At 43.6% G+C, this 22,516-nt stretch overlaps 1 protein-coding gene across 7 annotated transcripts in view; it reads left to right on the plus strand.

The window, feature by feature from the left end:
• The window catches only part of BABAM2 (BRISC and BRCA1 A complex member 2), a 325,194-nt gene that overhangs the window by 18,402 nt on the left and 284,276 nt on the right, over positions 1–22,516 (plus strand). For 6 of the 7 annotated variants that reach the window (XM_090046987.1, XM_090046963.1, XM_090046996.1 and 3 more), the window contains exons 3-4: positions 2,267–2,365; positions 2,730–2,806. In XM_090046987.1, the coding sequence (XP_089903113.1) occupies positions 2,267–2,365; positions 2,730–2,806 (176 nt within the window). The remainder of the gene's footprint in view (positions 1–2,266; positions 2,366–2,729; positions 2,807–22,516) is intronic. The other variant, XM_090047005.1, reaches the window with a different exon arrangement.

Here is a 22,516-nt window from a genome sequence, read left to right on the forward strand (position 1 = left end):
CTTGTGCAGACTCGTCAAAGAGGGTAATTTGGCAAGAAATGACTGTAAATGCTGTCACTTTCCATCACTTCAAGACCAGTAAAATTTAAAAACATCCCAAGTGGAATGTAATAACCTAGGAAAAATACTGAGTGTTGCTTTTAGGGACTTTACATTAAAATAAAAGCCTGATCTAATGATAAAGTATTATACTTTCCTTAAGTATTTCCAAATAGAGTAGTGCAACAGAAGACAAGATTGTATTTGCAAAAGCATAAGTTTTTGTGCATGTTAAAAGATACCAAAATATGTTACTTTAATTTTACCTGAAGAGGTGATGAACCTTATGAACTGTGGTATTTCACAATAAATTGATATTGTGTATGAACCTATTGATGAGTTACTTTGGAAGCTTCTAGGCGAGAGGAAAAAAAATAGGCTTAGTTCTGGAAGGTGTACAGAAATAATGTGGTGATGGGTATCATTATAAAGATTTGGAAATAGAGGGTAAAACTGTAATGATCAGAACAGAGCAGAGCTGCTGTTACGTTGCATTTACAACTGCGTATTAGGGGTGCACCAATAAAGATTTTTCTGGCCAGTACCGATGGCCAGTTAACCAACCCTATCAGCTAATATCGATCTGACAACGGATATGCAGCCTTGGAGCTTGGAGGCCAGTGCCTGGATGCTAAGTCTGTCGGGGGGGAAAGGGGTCTGGGGGGGGCAGATAGTGGTGCCCATAGTGAGGGAGCGAATGGGGCTGGGGCAGTGGCAGGCACTGCCCACTTAGGTTAGGGTGGGGCACAGTACAGAGGTGGCTCACGTGGGAGGGCAGCTCTCCGCTGCTGCACTTGCCCCCAGGGCAGGCATGGGTGGCATGTACTCCCAGATTTGAGCGTGGGCTCAGGGCCAGGGGCTGTTAGCCTTTTCCAGGTGGGGGGGGAGGCCAGGGCAGGTGGTGGCAGTGCTGAGAGGGGCCTATGGTGAATTTTGGGGTGTCTGTAGCCCCCTCCCAGCTCTGTTGCTACCTGCCCCACCCCTGCATTCCCCAAGTGCAGCCCTGGCTCAGCCCCCTGCTGGGAAAAGGTCAGTGCAGCCCCTGGCCCCAAGCCTGTAGCGGGCAGCCCACCCTTGTCCCACGCACAAATCCAGGGACGCATGCCTCCCGCAGGGATGTGTTCAGTGGCAGGGAGCCGCCCCCGGACGAGCAACCCGCGGCTCCACTCCAAGCCGCACCCTGGCTGGGCAGCACCTGCCCCTGCCCCAGCCCTACTCCTTCCCTCACTGTGGGGACCTTGATCCTATTCCCACCCCCCCCAACACACACACACCTTCCTCACCCACAAACTTACTGGCTGAATGCTGGTCTCCAAGGTGGTGGACTGCATCCCTGGCTACATGCATCCTGTGGCTGCACGTGTGAACGCGGAATTTATCAGTGACATTATTGGCTACACTGGTCAAAAATGGCTGGTAATGTCAATTTTCCTTTTATTGGTGCCGATCTAACATGGACCTATATTATCAGTGCACCTCTGCTGCATATACATAATGAAACTGAGAGTTCATTTTTGTCTTGGTATGCTTATCTGTTTCAAGTAAAGTATGTATTAAAAGACAAAACCCAAAAGCAAAACAAAAAAAAGAACTTCAAACAAATATGATATTATTTGTCTTCACCTACACTGAAATGCAGCCCGTACGCCCCACCCCAGAGCCTGATTCTACTCTTATCATAAGCAGCGATGACAAATCTGTTGATTTAACTCCTCTAAGTGAAACAGTATCAGATCAGGAGCTACCTGTGGGTGCAAGTAAGGTTAGATAACAAATGTAACATGCAAAACAAAAGTGAATCTGAAGCTACTGTATGCCATTGAACTAATTTTGAAACTGAGTAAAAATGGAGAAGGGTTTAGGGGGAAGTAGTGGGACTTTGAGGAGAAATGGGTATATGTATCATTATTAATGTGTCAGTGGGGCAGTTACTAGACACTATTTGCTTCTGTTGAAAGACTGGTGTAATTTGGCACTTACACAGTATTTCTTGTGGTATAGGATCAGCCATCTCTGTGCTCTCTATCCTACTTTGAAACTTTCTGTTTATTTGTGGTCCAGTGGAAGGATTATCTTTGTCCCATGGCAGTACCCTGAGTTCTAGGTTCAGCTGCTGATCTGATGTGTGAGCTATCAGACATTAGTTTACCTTTCCTGTTATTTCTTTTGTCTCCCCTTTCCTCACCTGTAAAATGATTTTAAAATGTTTGTAAATTACTTTATTTAGATTCAGAGCTCATTTTGGTTTCCTGAATGATGAGGGCAAGGAGTACAAGGCATCTGTACCATGGAGCCAGTCAGGAAGAATCAGCTGTTTCTGTACTATGTGAGTTAGCAAGCTTGGTGGGTTTGGTTGTTTAATTAAAAGATATTGCTGTGAAGTGTTTCAGATCAGGGAGATGTTGTTGGCAGAAGTTTTTGACTCAGAGTTGGGGAGAAGCTGCTGATTATTGGGACAGACCTTGATGTTTCAAATAGTTGTGAGAACCCATGAATGGCAGGTACCTCCAAGATTTAGGCTAGTTTCTCCATCCCCTTTTTAAATTTTGTTTTCCAGAAGTGTGAGAAGCTGAATGCCTTCAGTCTTCTCATTAATTCTTTACTACATCAGCCATTTGTATGTTATCCAACAGTGTAACTGTCTGCTTTTATTTCTGTTTAGAAAATCCTTCTCTTGTTTTGATTTTTAGCTGTACATCCTTGACCCCAGGACCCAGCTGTGATCGGTTTAAGCTGCATATTCCATATGCTGGAGAAACACTCAAATGTAAGTTAAATGGATTAATATCACCTTTTCTCCATTTCCATCTCACCCCTTTTTCATCACCTACAATGGTTGGCTTCACATTTCCCAGTGTTTTCAACTTTGTTTAATTGCAAGTCTCATGATGATTGGTGTCATCTTAAGGTTCAGCCTTTGGAGTAATTGGAATATGTGAGCATCTCCAATTTCTAGCCTTCATGGATGCAGAGAAAATGTTGAAAACATAAACCCTAAATCCCAGAAGGCACACAGATTGCAGTTGCTTTGTATTGACAATACTTTTCTCTTCTAGCAAGATGGCTTCTTTTTTTAATTATGTTTCAACAAATAAAAAGTTAATATTTCTGTGATGTAGTAGGGGAATCTAACAGGCAGCTCATTAGGCTAAGTGAAACAGCAATTTAGTTTTACTATTTTGCTAGTTGCAAAGGTCATTTAGTATTATGATTTTAAATCTTCCTTTCTATAAGCTGTGTCCTACAGATGCTGGTATGTTTGCCCACTGTTAAAATTGTTTTCAGTTCTGAGGATTTGATTCAAAAGTGTTTCCTTTCATGTTTTTAGAAGGCAAGAAATAATTTTTCTCACCTTCTGAGCTGCTTTTGAGCTGCTATTCAATTGCACAAGAAGATTATAAGAGCTTGGGAGGAGCAGTATTTAAAGCAATAATAGCTTGCTGTTCTGTCTTTGCTATAAAATGCTTATAAAAATCCGCTTCGTCTCTTCATGGTGGTGACTTTGCTTCCATAAATTTATCTGGTTTGGGAATACAGCTTTCTCATGCATTTCCATGTACTGATGAAAGGAGGTGGAACATCAGTCCTTAAAATTTAACTATGTATCATTTCTGTACTGTCTGTCTCTGCCCATTTCACATTTTTGCTTTTATTTATGACAAGTTTCGCTTGTCTGACACTCGTGATACCCAGTTATATTTTCAGTTGGTAATTAGAGGTCAGTAACCTCAGGTGGTAGTCAGAAGGCAGAAAAATAATACATATCTTGTGTAGATAACATGTTAGTTTTTGCCTTTAAAAAATTTATTACTCTGGTAGTAGCACCAGTTAGTGTGTATTTGTGCGAGAGAAAGTTTAAATATGCTAAGAACTTCATTGTACTTCAGTGTACATTAAAACATTGTCTCTGGTTTATATGGTGCATTCAAAGCCATATACCTTTTAGGTAGAGGTGTGCTGATATATCGGTGCCATGTTAATTTTTCTTTTATCAGTGCCAATCCAATATTATCGGCATTTTGGCAAGTGTAGCCAATAATGTCACCGATAAATATAATATGGCCCCTGGGCTCTGCATGCATGCACGTGACCAGGAATGCAGCTGGCAGGGTGGAGAGCAGTGCTCTGCAGGTAAGTCTGTGGAGGCAAAAGGGTATGGGGGAGGGAAAGGGTGTTGGGGGACAGGTCAAGGCCTCTATAGTGAGGGAGGGAGTTAAGCTAGGAGTGCTGCCCAGCCAGGGTGGTGAATGGGACCCGGGGCAGGGAGCAGGACATAGCTGTGGGTGGCTCATCCAGGAGGCACGGGGTGGGAGTGGGGACTGGGGACAACCCCCCTGCTATTGCATGCACTCCCCAGGAGAGTTATGGGGGGCATGTTCCCCCCTGGCCCCCCCCCCGCCCCCCAATTTTGTGTTCAGGGCAAATATGGGCTGCTTGCTGTAGGCTCTGGGCTCTCCTGCTTTTGCCTCGGGGTCTCTGTGTTGGCTTCACATCTGCTGTCCACCCGCTAGCGAGTTGTGCCTCCTGCTGCGAGGTGGGCAGGGAATGCACAGCCTATGTGGAGTCCCCGGGGCAAAGGCTGCAGGGCAGAGAGCCCTGAACCCACAGCAAGCAGTCTGCATCTGCCCTTGCCCCACTTGGCTTTGCTCTGGTTAAAAGCACCCTCATGCTTAAAAATGGTGGAGGTGCTTGAACTAAAGCTCTTTTGACAAGCTTTAATTCAAGCACCCCCACTGCCATTTGTAAGCACTGGGTTGCTGATCCCCTTGATGAGCCCACCCATGGCTCTGTCCTGCTCCTCGCCCTGGGTCCCATTTACTGCCAGGGCTGGGCAGCACCTCCAGTCCTAGTTCCTGCCTTACTCCCTTCCTTACTGTGGGGGCCTCACACGCCTTCCCTTCACAGACTTATCAGCAAGGCGCTGCTCTCCATGCTGCCTGGCTGCATTTCTGTAAATCAATTATCGGATCAGTATCGGCTGATATGGCGGTTAATAATCCGCCATCAGTATCAGCCAAGAAAATCTTTATTGGTGCACCACTACTTTTAGTAATAGCAAACACCACAACTAAGATTTTGTATTACTGGAAATATTTTAATTGTCAGTTTTCATATGCAGAAAATCTGCCTTTCCAGGACTACTCCCTGAAATCTTTTAATTTTTTCTTTGTTATGATTATAGTTCAGCTAGGTTTTACCATTACTGTTGAGCTCTGAAGTGTGTATTTAATCTGCTGTCCTCTGGAGTTGTCATAAAAATGTTCATAGGTCTTTGTAGAGAGGGAAAAATAGAATTCCAGAGATATCCCAAGCATGTAAAAAGGTGATAGATCCATGGTGTGGAAATACTCATATTTTCTAACTCCATCAGTATGTGATGGTACTTTTTCCGTAGTATGTACAGGTGACAACTCTGCCAGGTAGCATTGCTTACTTTTGTAAAAACTGACCTCTATGTCTAGAGAAATGTCCATTTCCAACTAAAGTTAAATAAAAGAAGTCTTCAGTATCCAGGGTGGTAAATTCAACCCATTTGAGGTCTTGATCAATCTATTTCCATACACTAAGTGCCATACACCAATGCTGAAGACCTATTTTAGCCACATCAAGTTGCACTGAAGGAGCTTTGAAGTGTGACAGCAGGACTGAGAGAGTATATTTCCACAGAGATGGTGAAAACAATCTCCATAGTGTATTGTATTACATTACATTATGAGGATTGAAGAGTCCTGTTTTCAAATAAACACATTAAGGGAGAAAAAAGCTTGATTGTTCTTTAAATGTTGAGAGGCCAAAGTTGTTCTTGATTTATAAAGGAAACTTAATAAACAAACAAAGCATGTGCAAAGTGGGGTATTCAAAGTACATAGTGATAAATGAAGTTAGTAAGCCAAGGTTTAAGAGTGTGCCTAGATCCACTCCTCCTACTTATCTTTCTAGAGCAGGGGTGGGCAATTAGTTGAGCCAGTGGGCCACATGGGGCATGTTGATGAGCTGTCATGGGCCGGGTCGGCACTGCTTCCTCCCTCCTTGCAGAATAACTCGCCAAAACTCCCTATGTGGGATCGGACTACGGGCAAGCAGGGAGCAGGATGTGTGGGTGAGGCTGGGGTCACGGAGCAAGGAGTATGAGGCCAGGGCATAGCCCCCATTTTGCAGGCAGGGACATGCAGGATCGGGGCCCAGAGCAGAGGTATGATCCACTACTTGCAGGCCTCTGCCTTGTATGCATGTGTGTTGGGAGGGATGGTGGGGAGGGAAGGGGCACCTGGGAACTAACTGGGGGTTGGGGTAGAAAGCACGTGCAGCAGAGATCACCCAGGTGGTGTGGTCTGCAGCTGCCCCCAGCAGTGTTCCACATGGGGCCAATCCCTGTCTGCTCCCACCTGGCGCAGCCCGCACCATGCTCCCACCCATGCCTGCCCACCCAGCCCCAGCCAGCGTTAACAGCTTACTGATGTGGCTGCAGCTGCCCAGGTGCTGCTCAGCTCCCTCTTTCTCCAGTGGCTCCTCCTCCTGCTCCCATCTCTGCTGTTCTGCTCTGGGTGGGGAGGAAGCTTCAGCTGGGTGACTGCTGCCCCAGTGTGCAGGGCTCTGGGTTCAGCTGCCTTCTATCCACTTGGCCGCCCGCAAGTGACTGGTCCTTGCGCTGTGTGGGAGGAGAAGGCAACCTGGAGCTGGAGCCCCGTGTGCTGGGGCAGGAGCTGCCTGGCTGCAGCTTCTCCCCTGCCTAGAATGTTGCAGCAAGAGCAGGAGCAAGAGGAGGAGCTGCCACTGGGGGTGAAGGGAGCCAAGCAGCAGCCGGGCATCTCCAGTCGCATTAGGAGCAGCCCTGCTGGAAGCTCTGCATGGTGGCCAGGGCTGGCAGGCATGGGCAGGTGTGCAGCGCTGGCTGCCCCAAGTGGAGCTTGGGCTCATGCTTAGTGCCACAGGGGCAGCCATGGGCTGGATCCAGTCAGTTGGTGAGTTGAATCCGGCCTTTAGGCTGTATTTTGCCCACCCCATTGTAAAATATAGCTTGAAGTTTGCTATCCAGTATAGAAATACCTGCAGATCAACGTTTCTGCCTTCCCCTTATGTTCCTGGTTTTCATGCTTTTAAAAACAACCAGCAAAAGTGGGAAGATACCCAACAACTACTGACCCAAGCACAATTGTGTTTTTAACCTTAATTCAACTTGAAAACAGAAAGTGAGGAAAAATTATATTTTTTTCAGAGGCACGTAATTTAACATTATTAGTTATTGAACTAGTATTCCTGATGTTACACATTTGAAACATACATGAATCATTCAAATTATAAAATGGTATTATTGCTGTAAGAATAAAGACTCATGCCAGGAGGCATAAGAAATGTTCTATAACATAGTATTTTATAACTGAGTTTGTGACCATAATGGGGGAAGGCCCCAACTGTAGGCAAGCAAAAATCTGTAAAAACTCCATGCAACCTGTTACCAGATATATTTGTTATCTTTTGAGAACAGAATAATTCTGTGAAGGAAGGCTGCAAAATGTGGCAATAGAAAAAAGGTTGCCTAAAATGTCCAGGATCTCTACTGTGTGGTCTTTAATGTACAGTGCAAAGTATAGACTAGAATGTCTAGTTCCTCTGTGGTTTGTGCTACATCCTCTTTACAACAGATTAGGTTTTTGCAGGTCATCAGTCATAACTGCTGCCACTCTGCAAATACTCTGGTACTTTGTTCCAACGTCCTGAATGCTGTTGGTCTACTTTAGGGAAGTGTAGCTGTACAGTCAGTCTTGTTTTCCTTAGCATCCGGAAGTTCACTATTGTTCTCAAAAAAGGGGAAAAATATACTTGTAACATGTTCAGTAGATAGATGACAGCCAGTAACTTAAAGCCATTGTTTTCTTAGCTTCAGTAACATTAACCACCTGGCAATTCAGAAGGGCCTGTCCTATGATTAAAGTATAATTTTATTTTATTTTTTTCCTGAGTTCCAAGTGGGGATTTATTCTGTTCTTCAGACTTCACATTCGGTTCATTTTTGCTTTTAGTACTTATGCTCTGTCATCACCCAGAACTTTGATACCAGATGCAATTAGAACTTGGGGACCACCAAGTTGTTTTTTTCATATTTCATTTAAGAGAGGTTTTTACACTGGAGAAAACTTTACGTTATACAGAGGTATAAAGTTAAATAACTTTGCTCATGCCATATGAGTGTTTTCCTAATGGCTTAAAAAATTGCAAATACTGGTTTTAAAAAGAGATACACAGGTTGTCATCTTCTGTGCTTTAATGATCATAAAAAAGAGTATATATGTTGATGATTTGCGCATCAGGCTTAACCACTTCATGGAAATGAATTAAAACTTTATCAGAGTCACCTCAGACCTTCTTCGTTCTGTCAGTGTTCCATGCAGTCCCATTGAACTCCATACAATTTGTCGCAGCTGGGTCTGGTTAATTGTCGCAGAGTTTTCCCCAAGGGGTGGCTTGCTTGGAACCACTGTGGGCTTTTCTGGCCTCTGAAAGTGCCCCTGAAGCTAACCTACATGTGGCTTTTAGGGTGGGGAGAAGCTCTGGCTCTTTCTCAGTCTGAGACCCTGGCCTTTAAGTAGTCCCTGACCCTCCCTGGTGCCTGTAGCCCTGACTCAAGGAGCTAACTTTCAATTTAGCTCCTGAGAAAAGGACTTTGTCTCTTGTTGGGGAGAACAAGTGCACCCCATATTCAAAGGCCACAGAGTAATAAGACAGTTTACCGTCCAAAGCGGGGTATTCTCTTCAGTCTGCCCAGCCAGAAGCCCCAAAGCTGCTCAGCTAGTTTCTCATTTAAGGCTGACTTCAATAGCCAGACACTCTTCTTGTTCGCCCTCCCCTGTTCATTGTAATGCTCATTTTCTTCAGCTTCCTGAGAGCCTTTTCAGTGTCACCAGGAATCCCCTCTATGCCAATATGCCAGCAGAGCTATGCAAGCTTTTGTTGCTGCTGGAGGTCCATCTTGACTTCTCCTACACGTAAACAGCTCTTTAATAACAGGAACTTAACAAGGAGTCTAACTCTTCTTTCCCATGTACTAGCGTTACAGGTAAACTGAAGCACCCAACATTATACAAACATGAATACACTTTAAAACAGAAATATTACAATAAATCCCATAAGCTAAAAGGTGCAGCAGTTTGAAAAAAGAGGTCAAATGCATCAATTCTGGATTAAATAAGTCTGTGGATACCTGTAGTAACTTGCATATGTTTATTGCAAGGTCACTGCTTTCATATTTGCTCCTTACTTTCATGTGCTCAGGGAGAACAGGGACTGACAGTAAGGAGAGCAGGGGAAAGGGTCTTCAAGAGGAAGAAGATGGGGGCAGAGGGCAAGGGTGCTATTTCCCCCCCCCCCCCCCCAATTTATTTTCCCTGCCGTAGTGGTGGGAGGAGGATAATTTCAGGCCAACCTTTTAATAATTAGATTCTGTTTATAAATTTTTCATATATGGAATCTAATTATTGGGTATTCATCTTATATTCAAGTAAATATGGCATAACACAGGCGGGTGGCTTGTCTGAGGATGGGAGGGTGGACAGTTCCTTGCCACTGCATGCATCCCCAGGGGAGGCATGGGGGGGCATGTGCCCCCCGTATTTGTGTATAGCATGAGGATGAGTTGCCCGCTGCAGGCTTGGGGCTGCGCAGGCCTCTTCCTGGCAAGGGGGTGGGCCAAGTCTGCATTTGGGTCAGGCGGGGGTGGCTACAGGGAACTTTTTCAGGTGGCTGTAGCCCACCCTGTAGGCACCCCTCCTAGAGCTGCTGCCACCTGCCCTACCCCCACCCACCCCGAACATAGCCCAGGTCCAGCCCCGCACAAGGAAGAGGCTGGTGCAGCTCCAGGCCCTAAGCCTGCAGCAGGCAGCCTGCCCTCAGCCTGCACACAAATGTGGGGGCACATGTCCCCCATGCCTCCCTCAGGGTTGCACGCAGCGGTGAGGAGCCGCCACCCTCAGATCCATCCTGCATTCTTCCCCGGCTGGGCAGTGCCTGCCTTTGCCCCTCCACATCCCTTTCCTCACCCCTGCCTTTTCCACTGACTTACCAGCTGGAGGTTGCTCTCCAAGCTGCCGTGCTGCACTCCTGTCCGCGTGTATGCTGTAGCTGCATGCATGCACATGGCATTTATTAGTGGTATATTATCTACCCTGGCTAAAAAAGCTGATGGCCAATAATGTTAATTTTCCTGTTATCAGTGCTGATCCAATACGTGACCAGTATATTGGTGTACCTCTACTTTTCACTTCTCTAGCTGACGTAACTATGCCAGCAGAACCATATAACTTTTTCATGATTCTGTTCTCTTAAGATTATTAGGTGCAAGAATAACAGAGCAAATCCTTGTTTCAGCTGCAAGCGTTAGCCTTAACTATGTCATTTGGTTATTTATGTAAATATTGGATTTATATGCTACCCTTTCCAACAAAGACTCAGGGTGGCTTACAATAAGAGAAGAGAATAACTTATAAAACAAGAGAATGAACAAGAGAACAAAGCAACTTTATAAGGCAACTAAAATACCAGCAAAATGGAACCTGTCTAAACAATTTCACAGCCTAGCTTATGCCCTCCTGAATAGGATGGTCCTGCAGCACTTCTGAAAGATATCTGTGCTCAGGGTCTGGCAGGCCTTGAGTGTGGGGGGTTTGAGAGCTAAAGAAAAACTGCAGAGAATGACCTCCCTCATGCTTTACCAAGCAGACTTGGCAGATTGGGACTTGCAGGGGGCTGCTTTTGGCTGATCTTACAGCACTAGCAGTACACTAGAAGCCACAAAGCTGACCAGCTTCTGTCATTTTGAAGGCTTCTAGTAGTAACTCTTAGAGTTAGTATTAAAAGGTTGAAATTAATAGGAGCTTGTCAGTTTCTTCACTGATATTAGAAGCCTTGAAAATGAGGAGTGATAGCATTGTGAAAATGACTGTCGTACATCTTGGTTAGCTGAAGCCTCGATTATCTGTTCTGCAGCTATCTTTTGTTAACCTGTAACTATTGGTCCCCTGTGACAAACTATATTTAGGCTTGACAGGATTCAATTTTTATCAGAAAATGTTTATAAACCTTGATTTTTCCCACCCCCTCTCACTCACAGACCAACCAAAAATATTTTCATTGTTAATAATCAAAATGTATAGAAAGGGGACATAAGAAAAATGATGGCCCATGGAGCATGTGACAATAGGAGGTTCAGTTGTACAGAACCATGCTGACTATAGTTTGGACTGTGGAACAGGGAGCCAGGGGCTCCCTGTTACTTTAAGGCGGCAAACAGCCTTAGGGAGCCTCAGGTGCAGGGAGTGCTTACTAAGAGCCAGGAAAGGCCAGGCTGTAAGGGGCTGATAGGCTGCAGGCACCCAGTGAAAAATAAATGGTTCATCAGTAAGGCCAGAGGGTGGAGTGGCCGAGACAGTAGAGTGCCAATTGCAGTGCTGGTAGCGCAGGAATAGTACTGGAGGACACTGCTCAGCCTGAAGAAGAGGGATACCACTGCAGCAGTTAGCATAGCTTGGCAACCTAATTGAGGATACCTGCAGTGGGCCAAGGAAAGCACATGATTCCCAGGGGCTGGCTTAGTGGGAGGCCCAGGGCTGAGTCTGGGGAGGGAGCCTGACCCTGGAGACTGCAAGGGAAAGAGCTCCTAAGCAGAGAAGCTGCTGAGAAACTGCCAGGCTCCCTCCTGAGCTGATGTGGGGTACTTCAAGTAAGGCAGGGGAATACGACCAGGGTAGAGGCAGATTTGGGTTCCACTGCCAAGAAGCTGAGATGTATGTTGGGATGCAGTGTGGAGCAGTTTGTGTTACAGCCGGTGGGCTTGTTCTTTTGTTTATAGTTTAGTCTGGTGGTTTGGTTTGGGACTAGCAGGGGTGATACGGAGGTCCCAGCGGTGTCTAGAGCTCCACACAGGGTTAGACTCTAGGAACAGCCAGGCAGCCTGCAAGAGGTGAATCCTGAGCCCAGAGCCCTTGAGGGGCAAATCCTGAGTCAGAGCGGGGTGACACCAGAGCAACAGCAAGTCAGGACCAGGGCCTGAAGCCAAGGTGAGAGTGATGTGGACTGGAGGCCAGGTACAATGCTGAAGGCCAAGAAGGCAGGAGCCCCCATAAACATCTAGAGGCCTGGGGATGGTTTGCTGGGACTCTTAAAGGCACAAAGGCCTGAAAGAGCTGTATCCTAGACTGGAGCCGAGGGCCTGCTGTGACTTAAAAACACAGGGGCCTGAAAGAGCTGGATCTTGGACTAGGGCCAAACATTTGTGAGGCATGGTTGTTGACTGTAGGGGAGATTGGAGGGCAAATAATTGACCATTAGGGTCCATAGTATGCTGGTGCACTGACCAACAAGCCAGAAATCACTCTGGAGTCTTGAGCAGTCTCCCTTTTCCCAAATTTAAACTATTACAGCAAGTCGTGGCAAGCAAGAGAGCAGAGGGGAGAAGGAGGAAACAGTGCAAAGCAGGAGCTATACAGCTGCTACAGTGTTACCACCACACTTGGAGACCTAGTTCTGCTACAGTTTGCAACTCCCAGAAATCCCAGGGGACTGGGAACAAAGGAAGAGGAAGTGACAAAGCGGATAAGGGAGTTGCGGTCAAGCAGAGCCAGGCCTGATAGCAGCACTGCTGCTCAGCTGGCGCAAGTCCTGCAGTAGTTACGTTTGTCGCAGCAGGCGGTTAAACTGCACTATAATAATAGTATACTGTCATCTATAAATTGTCTGCTTCCCACACTCTAAATTTTGCACAATCCTGAAAACTTAAATTGATGATAATAAAAATAAACACTTAAAAATAAGCATTGTTATTATCTGTTGCAATTATAAAAAAAATCTAATTCTGCCAAGCCTGTGTTCTTTCTCTTTTTTTCCTATTCTCTCTCTCCAAGCTTTATTCAGTGCAGTACTATATCTTTAATCTCAAGTTTGATATGTTTATGTGTAACTGTTGACTGTTGTACAATAAACAATTATGTTAAGTTTTATTGCATTTAATATCTGTACTGTTAAATTTGGTGTGATTTTACTTTGTGCATCATGTCTTAGTGTCTTGAGAAAAATCATACATGCTACAGTTTCATTTATCAGATGATTTCAGTATCTGGTTTTAAGCTGATATTTTCCAAAAAGATTCAGATAATTAAATATCTATCATAGGTCTGATCAAGGTTTCTAATGGCAGCCCTATGCCAACTCTTTTCTCTTCACTATTACTAGTTCAGTTAAATGGAGTACAAATTGGTTACAGTTACTGAAATCTGGAGTACTTTGGTCTTGAATGTTTTTTTGTTTTTCACTCAGAAGTTTTCTACTGCTAGTGGCTACTGTGATTCTGATAGAATTATTTTTCTGTGCTCTTCACATTTTCTTTTTTTCAGGCACTGATGCCTCTCTTTGTCCTTGAGTGCTGTCATCTGGAATTTCATAGCGATTAAACAATGTGGTGCCCTTGTGATGTTACTGTTTTCTCTGTGGCCCCTTGAACTACAGTATTTTCATTTTGTTTTGCCTGATTTTCACTGTTTTTATATGAGTGGTTTACAGGTCTCAGTTCTACTGTTATTGTTTCACTTTTCTTCCTTTATCCAAAGGAGTATTTTTGCATAGTTTGGAAGCTAGGGGGCTGGGTTTTTGTTTGTTGGTTTTTGTTTTTAAACTTCTGTCTCGCTTCTCTACCTGCTCCTCATTCACCTGAGTGACTGAAACTAGAAATGGAAATAACTAGTGGATTACCCAACCAACAAGTAGTCTAGGAATTTTTGTCACCATACAATTTATAGTACTGTTTTCATTTTTCATTTTTCATTTTTTGAAAGCTATTCTTATGGCTTGTCCCTTTATGGAGGGAATCTGATGTTGTTTTTTCGTTGTTTTTGGTTCTGCAAAACTGAGCCTATTTAGATATATAGTTTATACCTGTTCCTGTGCCTGTGCCTATCATGCCTATCCCTGCAGGATATTTTCTAGGGCTTTGCTTAGTCCAATTTCAAGTGATGGAATGATGAGGTTTCTTTTCCCTTGGGAAAACTTTTCCACTCTCTAGTGCAGTGGTCTCCAAAGTGGGGTGTGCATACCCCAGGGGGTGCGCAAGACAATTCATTGGGGTATGGAAAGAAAATATTAGAACTTCTATTTATGTTTATATTCGTATAAATACATATATTGGGGGTGCGTGCTCAAAAATTTTTTACTGATGGGGTGCACGATCAAAAAAATTTGGAGACCCCTGCTCTAGTGGATCACACAATCAGGAGCCATCTATTAATAATCAACCTAATGTTTTCTTTAATTTTATTCCTTCATATTACTGTTAATTCATTATGCCCATTCCATTCTAAATGATCCATTCTCTTTATTTCTACTTATTTTACTCTCTTGACACTTTATAAAAATTTCTCAAACCACCTTCTGTGCCTGCCTTGAGCAGATAAATTTAGTGTCATTTTACCACCTTGTAGCCAAAAGTGTTAGACAACACATTACATCCTTAGTATAAGTGGATCTCTTCTTTCTATTTGCCTCTACTGTATGTATCCTCGGTGTTCAGCTTCTCTTCTTTTTCATGCCTAGTATCTGTTTTTCTGCAGTGTTGTCTTTTCTCCATCTTGGCAGTAATCATTATCTCTCTCTCCATCTCCTTTTTCTTTGACTATTACATCTCCATTCTTTATGTTGACCCCTAGGCCAATGTCTTCAGAAAGCTACTGCCTACTTCTTGCATATCCAAATAAATACTCTACCTCACTTCTTTCTCATTGAATTTAGGATCCAGATTGAAAGTCTCCTTACAGATGGGACTGGGATCACGGGGCAGTGACGGCATGGGGCTAGGGCCTGGGGCAGAGCACTAATCTGCTCCTTGCACACCTCTTTGACAGGTGCCAGTTCTGCAGGCAGGGGTGTGTGGGAAGCAGATCGTGGCTCTGCCCCAGGCTCTGGCCCCACACTGCCAGCGCCCCGTGATTCTGCTCCCTGCCTGCCTGTGACTCCATCGCATCCACCAGGCCGAATTCAGGGCAGAGCCACTTAGGGAGTTTTTGGTGAGCTGGGGTGGGGTGGGGGTGCTGATCCAGCCTGTGACAGCTCTCCAAAACTCCCTAAGCAGCCCTCTGGCCCAAATAATTGCCCACCCCTGCTCTAGAGTGTTTCACTGCAAGCTATATTCTCTAGTACTTGAATAATTTTTTATGGCTCTTTTCTGTATGATCTCTAAGTTTCTTAATATAACTTTTAAAACATGGATGGAAGAACTGAATTGAGTATTTCAGCATTGGTTTTACATAGAATTGGCATGATTACTCTGCCCCTACTTGTAGTTTCCTTTCTCATACATCCAAAAGATCATTAGCCCTTGTTGAGAGCTCACTTTGAGTCCATTTTGATCCTTAGATCTTTTTCAGAGTCCCTGCTTTCCATGATATAGCTCCCCATTCTGCATTCCATGTTCCTCACTGTATAACTTTAAATGTAACTTCATTAAGATGAATTTTTGGCTGAACAGGCCCAAGTTTATTAAGTGTTTCATATCTTTCTGTGTGATTGCCCTATCATCATGGTTTGTTTATTTGTTTGTTTGTTTGTTTTTTTAACCATTCCATTAATCTTTGTTTCTTCAGATGTGATCATTAGTGGATTTGTTCTTCTAACCATTGACAAAAATATGCCATCATCTTTGAAATGCCCCTCCCCACCGTTTTGGTGATCATGCTGTGCTGACAACTAATAGTTGAGATGTGTCAGTTTTTATAGATATGACATACTTCAACCTAGTACTGCACGTCATTTCAATTAAACAAAAAAACAAACACTACATAATATCAAATCAATCAGATGTTAAATGAATCAGGAGTTAATAAACTATCTCAACCAAACTTGTAATCTCATGAAAGAATAAACTTATTTACTGTAATTTAATAATTATATTATCTTACGTTTATTGTATTCCATTTAATTGAATATTTTATATTGGTGTTTTCATTATTTTGCCTGTAATTTTATACTGGTCTAACCAAACAGTACTTATCCAGGTCATCCTATTTCCTTTTTATGAATACCATATTTGCTCATATATAACCTGCATCTTTTCTCCCCAGACTAGCTGGGGAAAATTGGGGTGCACTTCATATGGAAGAAAAGGGCTCCCCACAGGTATGGGCATTTAGCAGTACATGGTGTGGGGGTAAGAGTGGTGACAACTTAACACTGCCATCGCTTGTTCCGTCCAATCTGCTGCCGAATGTCTGTACCCTTCCTCAACAGTATGCCGGATCAGGCTGGCTTGCAGGGTTGACCTGCAGCCACGCCCCACAAACGGCCTCTGAAGAGGCAGTAAGATGTAAAATGTGCTGGGCAAGACTCTGTGCTGAGTCAAGGACCAAGTCCTGGTTCTGGGGCTTTGTGCTGTGTCAGACATGGTACGTAGCTCTGGAGCCAGCATTCATGGGTGGGCCTTCTGTATGGTCCCAGCACCATTGAAACTGAATTGGGCTAGGATTGGCACATGGTTTCTGGCTCCCAAGTGCCCAGCACAACTCCCTGGCTACCACTCCACCCAGCCCCAACACCCAGCTCCCAAGCCCCCAGACTCAGCATGTGGCCCCAAGCCCCTGAGATCACAGATCACTGGTCTCACACTCCATTGTAAGATTTTTTTTTTCCCCTCTTCTTGGGGCCTTGCAAAAATAGGGTGCATATCATATTCAGGGTCCCGGTACATATGAAAAATAGGTACTAGTGCCATTTTAGCACTTTTTGGCCATATTTAGGTACAGCAGCACCCTTAAGACTGCTGCACTGCTGTCTGCGGGCTGGTTCCTAAACTGGAAGCATCATAGCTGTGTTCGCACAGGGCTTTGGATAGGTTAAATAGCATTGCAAATGACACTGCCATATCCATGCTAGCTGGCTTGCTTGCAGTACTCCAAGGATACAGCTATACTGTGCTGTTTGAAGAGGAAGTATGTGTAGAAAAGCATATTGAACTTGAAGTTGGCACGCCGGGCCTGGTAATTTACTGAGTAGACATGGTCTTCTAGAGCAGTGGGTGCCAGCCTCTGGCAGGTGTGCTATAAGGTAAGCCCCACACCCTCTAGGTGCCACTTCCATCCCCTGCCAGTCTGATGCTTTGCCTTCTGCTACCTGGCTTTATCTGCTACTCTGCTTTCTTTTCCTTGCCACTATGTTCCCTGCTCCCTCTCCAGCCTTCTTCATGCAACACACAGAGGCTGCCTGTGCCACCTGTGATATATATGCTGGGGCTTGGCCACCCCTGTTCTAGAGTGTCCCAGATATTCCCAGATTCATTAAGCTTCATAACCAGGGATCCAGGTTTTCCATTTCCTGTGAAAAATGTGGATCTTCCCGTTACAGAGGAAAAACACAGGTTTCCCCTTGCAGACTGGCAGAGTTCCAGCCTGCAAGGAGCTGCTTGGGAATTGTGGGGGGGCGGGCGTGATTGGAGGTAGGGAGTACCACATGTGTGTGCACATGCACATGCATGAGGCCTGCAATACAGCTAGGCAGGGTGGTGGGAGCAGCCCTAGGAGCTGGATAAAGATAAATCTATGGGACAGTGGGGTTGGAGGGCCAGAGCTTGTGGACTGTCAGGGCATGGTCCAGGCACCCCCATCGGTGAGGCATGGGGGGGCATGTGCCCCCTCCGATTTCTGCACGGACAGCAGGGCATGGGGCTGCAGCCTGGCCCAACTGGCACCAGGCAGGAGCTGCTTTTGCAGTCCATCAGGCAGGACCCATTGTGGGAGGACGGGGAGCCTCGGTACTGCTGCCCCCACCAGCGGGAGCCCGTCAGCCACACCACTGTGACCACCAAGGTGAGTCGCACCCTGCCTACCTGGCAGTAGCAGAGGGGCACAACTCTCCCCACTGCTGCCAGGTGGATAGGGAGCACTTTGCCATGGTGGCGCAGCTGGCACTGGTAGGCTTCTAAATGACTTTAACGCTGTAACTATATCAATAAAACTCTGTGTTTGAACTGATATATATAGTAGTGGTGTTACATTTTAATTGTGAAAAACACAGATTTTAGGGTTTTTAATCAGAGAATTTTGTGTGCGTGTGGTTTTTAAATCGAGAGAATTTTGGATCTTTTAACAGACTACCAGAATCCCTGTCAGTGAGGACTTCTTCAGCTGTTTTGGGGTTTTGGGTGCACTAGATCTGCTGACAAAGATTTTAAAATCTTGTACATGTTAACTATTCATTGCAATTGCTAATGGGCTGGAAAATACCCTATCATCCTCTTAAATATTTCATCCAGCTTTTTCCCATTGTTTCCCCCAATTTTTGCTGAGCACTTTTATATTTTCTGCATAGTTTTTAAGAATTTTACCACAATTCTCTAGTAGTAGGTTTATACCACCTGCTAAAATGTAATTTTCTTAATAGACTTAAAACCTCCTTGTTTTCCTTTGTTGGCATGTTTTTACCTTTAGATTCCCATATCCATTTTCTATACTACACAACTTCTAATTTACAGTGATAGCAATTTGTTTTCTGTTTTCTGTCTAGTCTGGAAGTTATGTTCCTTATGTTTGCTTCAGAGAGGGAGTACAACATCCTGTCCATTGCAAAGTTCTGTGCCAACTTTTCTTATTGAGCTGCTGCTGATGGATATAGCACCTTAGGATAGTTGTAAAATGTAGATGTCCATAAAATATCTTCTGCTTTTTTCCTTCAGAGATAGAAACTTCTTTCCTTCCTCAGGAGTTGCCTCATAGTGTGAGAACGTCAAGCCAGGTTGAATGTTTCTTGGCTGTTTTTTATTTCCTCTTTGGTCAAAAATTGTTGTCCATTTATTTGGTTTCTATTTTCCGTGTTTTCCTTATCACCAGAGCTTTCCTTTGCACATTGTTGCTCTGGCTTCGATTTCTGACCCTGGTAGTTCAAGAAACTTTCATTTTCTTGGATGCTGTACAGGATTTGAAGCTTTCACTTCTGTATGCCTGAATGCACCGAAACTTTCTTCTGACTTTTAGTGAAAAGGGAAATGCAGCTTACCCAAAGTAGATTACAGCAGATGCTCCATCATTCTCTGTATCTGCTGCTTGGTGTATAGCCATTCCTAAAATGTAAGAAATCTATTATTCCCTCCCATAAACTCACTCCAGAACTTCTGCTTGGCATTCCTATTAATGTACTCAGGAGTTCACCAGCCAGCCGACCTACGTTCTTAGCCACACAGCTCAACTCTACCATCTCACTAACCAGACAAATTAACGACTACAGTACTCACATTTTATCATAGTTCCAAATGTCTTGATTACACAGCCTTCATGAAGACACAAAGGCTAGGTACAGACATTCAAAAAGCCCATGCTGGAATTGATCTTAGTTGTGCAGTTTTCTGTTAGTGGCATAGTTTAGTTTCGTGTAGCGAACAGAACACACATTTGCCCTTTGGGATGTTGCGGGGGGGGCAAATATTAGACCAGGTTCTACCATTTTTAAACCAGTCTGTATATGCCAAACTTCTGTTCTGTTACAGGTGTAGACCGGTATCTGGTCACTTATATTAGTAAAATTTTAATGCCTGTATCTGGCCAAATAGACCTGTATAACTTGGCTTATTCAGGGGGTCAAGGCTGATCCATGTGATCCTCACAGTATACTAACAAACAAATTAAATGCACTGTTTGTAACCCCACCCCTTCTCCAAGCACAGGATCTCTTGCTGCATCTATCAGAGCTTTAATTGAGAAGTATTTTTGTTGTACAGTAGTAGTGTTAATTGATTCTTAGAATACTCAAATGTGTAAGTAGTTTTTTAAACTCGCAGTTGATTTTAAGAGTGTCTCATTTGAAACCATGTCTTTTTTCCTCCCTCTCTTGTAAACATCATAAAAATATATCCTGTTAGGACATGAGAGCATGTGATTAAATATTTAATGCAGAAATCACTGGGTGCTAATGAGGTGCTGAGGATACTCTTGGATTCCAAGGACAGAGCAGTGTTCCATCATGTAAAGGTCTTGGATTCTGTTTTTTGGAACATGAACTAGGCAGAGCTGGAAGGAACTAGGAGCCCCTATAGAGGAGGTGTCTTGCACTGCTGCTTTTTCATGCCCCTTCATGATTCTGTGGACAGTTTCCATAGGGGAAACCTTCAAATATGTAGTTTTTGAAGCTAAGAAGTGGAGGGTATTCTACTGGGAATATTTGTAGGGATAGCTGAATAGCAGAAAGTACTTCTGTGCAGAGTAGAGAACAAAATTTAGCTCTTTGTGTTGTGGTACAGAATAAGATAATTTTAAGTCTAATATTCACCTTTTAACATTTCCTTTTTGGGGTCTGTTTTCCCCTACTCCACTGGCAAATGGGGGTTAAGTGAAGCTTCTGCTATTTCTGGGCTGTAACTTGTCATTGATTGTTTAGAATAAATTATGTCCTACTTATGTCGCACCTTTGATTTCATGTAGATATATCAAGTAGCATGTCTGTGTTTCCTCTTGTAAAAATGTGTAAAATTGTTTCATTCCTCCTCCACAGCATTTTATCTGTGGTCTGCTTGAATGTTTTCTCATCATTCACAGAAATGGCTCAGCTCCTTTTTAAAGCTGCTAAATTACACTAAAAGACTCCAAATGTGCATTCCCAATATTTCCCACATAAGCAATTTCCTTAATTGCAACCAGGATGGTATGTGATGTGCAACAAGAGTAGTGACTTGCAGTCATAACTGAGAAGGATGACCATGCCAATACAGGACTGACTTTGTATTAAGTTGTGATCTACACTATTCAGAAATCGAGAGAATGCCTATGTTACCTAATGCTTGCGCTGTTCTTGTACTTTGGGTCACATACCTTCTGAGAACAGGTGAAGTCAGGTGAGAATTAAAATCATAATAGTCTTTCTACATACTGGATTGTCTCTGTGTAAGTTTTACAGTTCTTCCTGATTTCTGCTTGACAAGCTATGATTAATACATACATGTGTCTGTGTCTAATTCACTTACTAAATAGAATTACTGATTGTGGCTGGGTAGGTGGATATCCTATCGCAACCCTACAGAGACAGCCTCTTAGATGGGACAGACCCCAGCCTCAAGAAATTAGTGTGAGACTCTTCCCAGAGTTTCCTATTTTCTTCCCTTTGTGGGGAGGGAAAGTATCTAGTAGCAGCAACACCAGTAGCAGAAAAGGAGCTACATCTGTAGCCTTCTCCAGTAATAAATACATATAATCTCATTCTCATTCATTTTGTGCCTTGATCGTCATTCCTGGGAGTTTGCCTGCTTGTGCCAACTCGCCAATAAGGATACTGCTGTGGGTGTGTGAGGTGATGGAGAAGATAAATGATTTGGTTATTAGTGCATTGAATAGATGGATGAGACAGTTCTACACATACATATATGTAGAAGTGTGTGTGTGTGTGTGTGTGTGTGTGTGTAATTAATGAAGGGGCATTATTTGTTTTCCTGAAATCTGGAGTGATGTGTAGTTGAACCATGTTCAACCTGGTGTGTACTCTCTCTTTGTGAAAGTACTTGTACTCCATAATAAAATCCTTTTGATAAATTAAATGAATTGAATTCTTTCAGTATCTCAGGTTTTTGGTGGTCAACATGAAATGAATTGGTTTCTTTCTTGGCCCTTGTTGGATACAGATGTCCACAGTACAGTATATATTTAGGACTAAACTGGTGCTGACTGGTACTTTGGGCCATTGACTGAAAATGGAAATTGAGAATCTTCCATCCCTATTGTTTGTTTTTCTAGAAAAGTAATGCTGGTGGGACATTGTCAGGGTAACTTGACAATGGGTAGTCTGTGTTGTACTTATTCTGTGGGTTAAGTAGGGAACTTGAATTCTTTTAGTACAGAGTAACTTCATTCAGTTTTAGCTTCACTTTTAAAATTGCAAAGGAAAGTCAAAAGCCAAAAAGGTTGAGTGGTAGGTGGAAAATAATGAATATAACATAGGCTTCTGTAGAATAGATCCATAAGTATCTAAAGAACCTCTTAGTTTCAAAGCTACCTACACCTTGCTTAGAATCAACTGTTACTCATTTGTTAGATTCATTATGAATTTTAGAGAACAGATTAGAATAGGAGAAAAATAGGAAGGTAAATAGCAGACTGACATTAAAACTTAAATCTTTGCATTTTTCTGTCTCTTGATGTCATCTTAGCTTTTTCTTTAAAAGCCTATAAGATCAAATATTTCAAGATTAAATGCTGTTTGAGTGAAGAAGGAAAACAGACATAGAATGGTACTGTAGGATATTGAAAAGCAGAAGATGTGTACAGTATGCTTTTCATCAGTTCATAGATGTAGGGTCAAAAGGGACCTGAGCAGATCAAGTCCGACCCCCTGCTCTGGGCAGAAATGAATACTGGGCTCGTATGACCCCTGGCAAGTTTAAGTTCATATGATCCCCACTAGGTAGTTATCAAGCTTCCTTTTAAAGACCACCAAGGTAGGAGCCAGCACCACTTCCCTTGGAAGCTGGTTC

Source organism: Crocodylus siamensis, chromosome 1, assembly GCF_052110815.1.
Source record: "Crocodylus siamensis isolate JL-2025a chromosome 1, ASM5211081v1, whole genome shotgun sequence".
NCBI classification, from domain to species: Eukaryota; Metazoa; Chordata; order Crocodylia; family Crocodylidae; genus Crocodylus; species Crocodylus siamensis.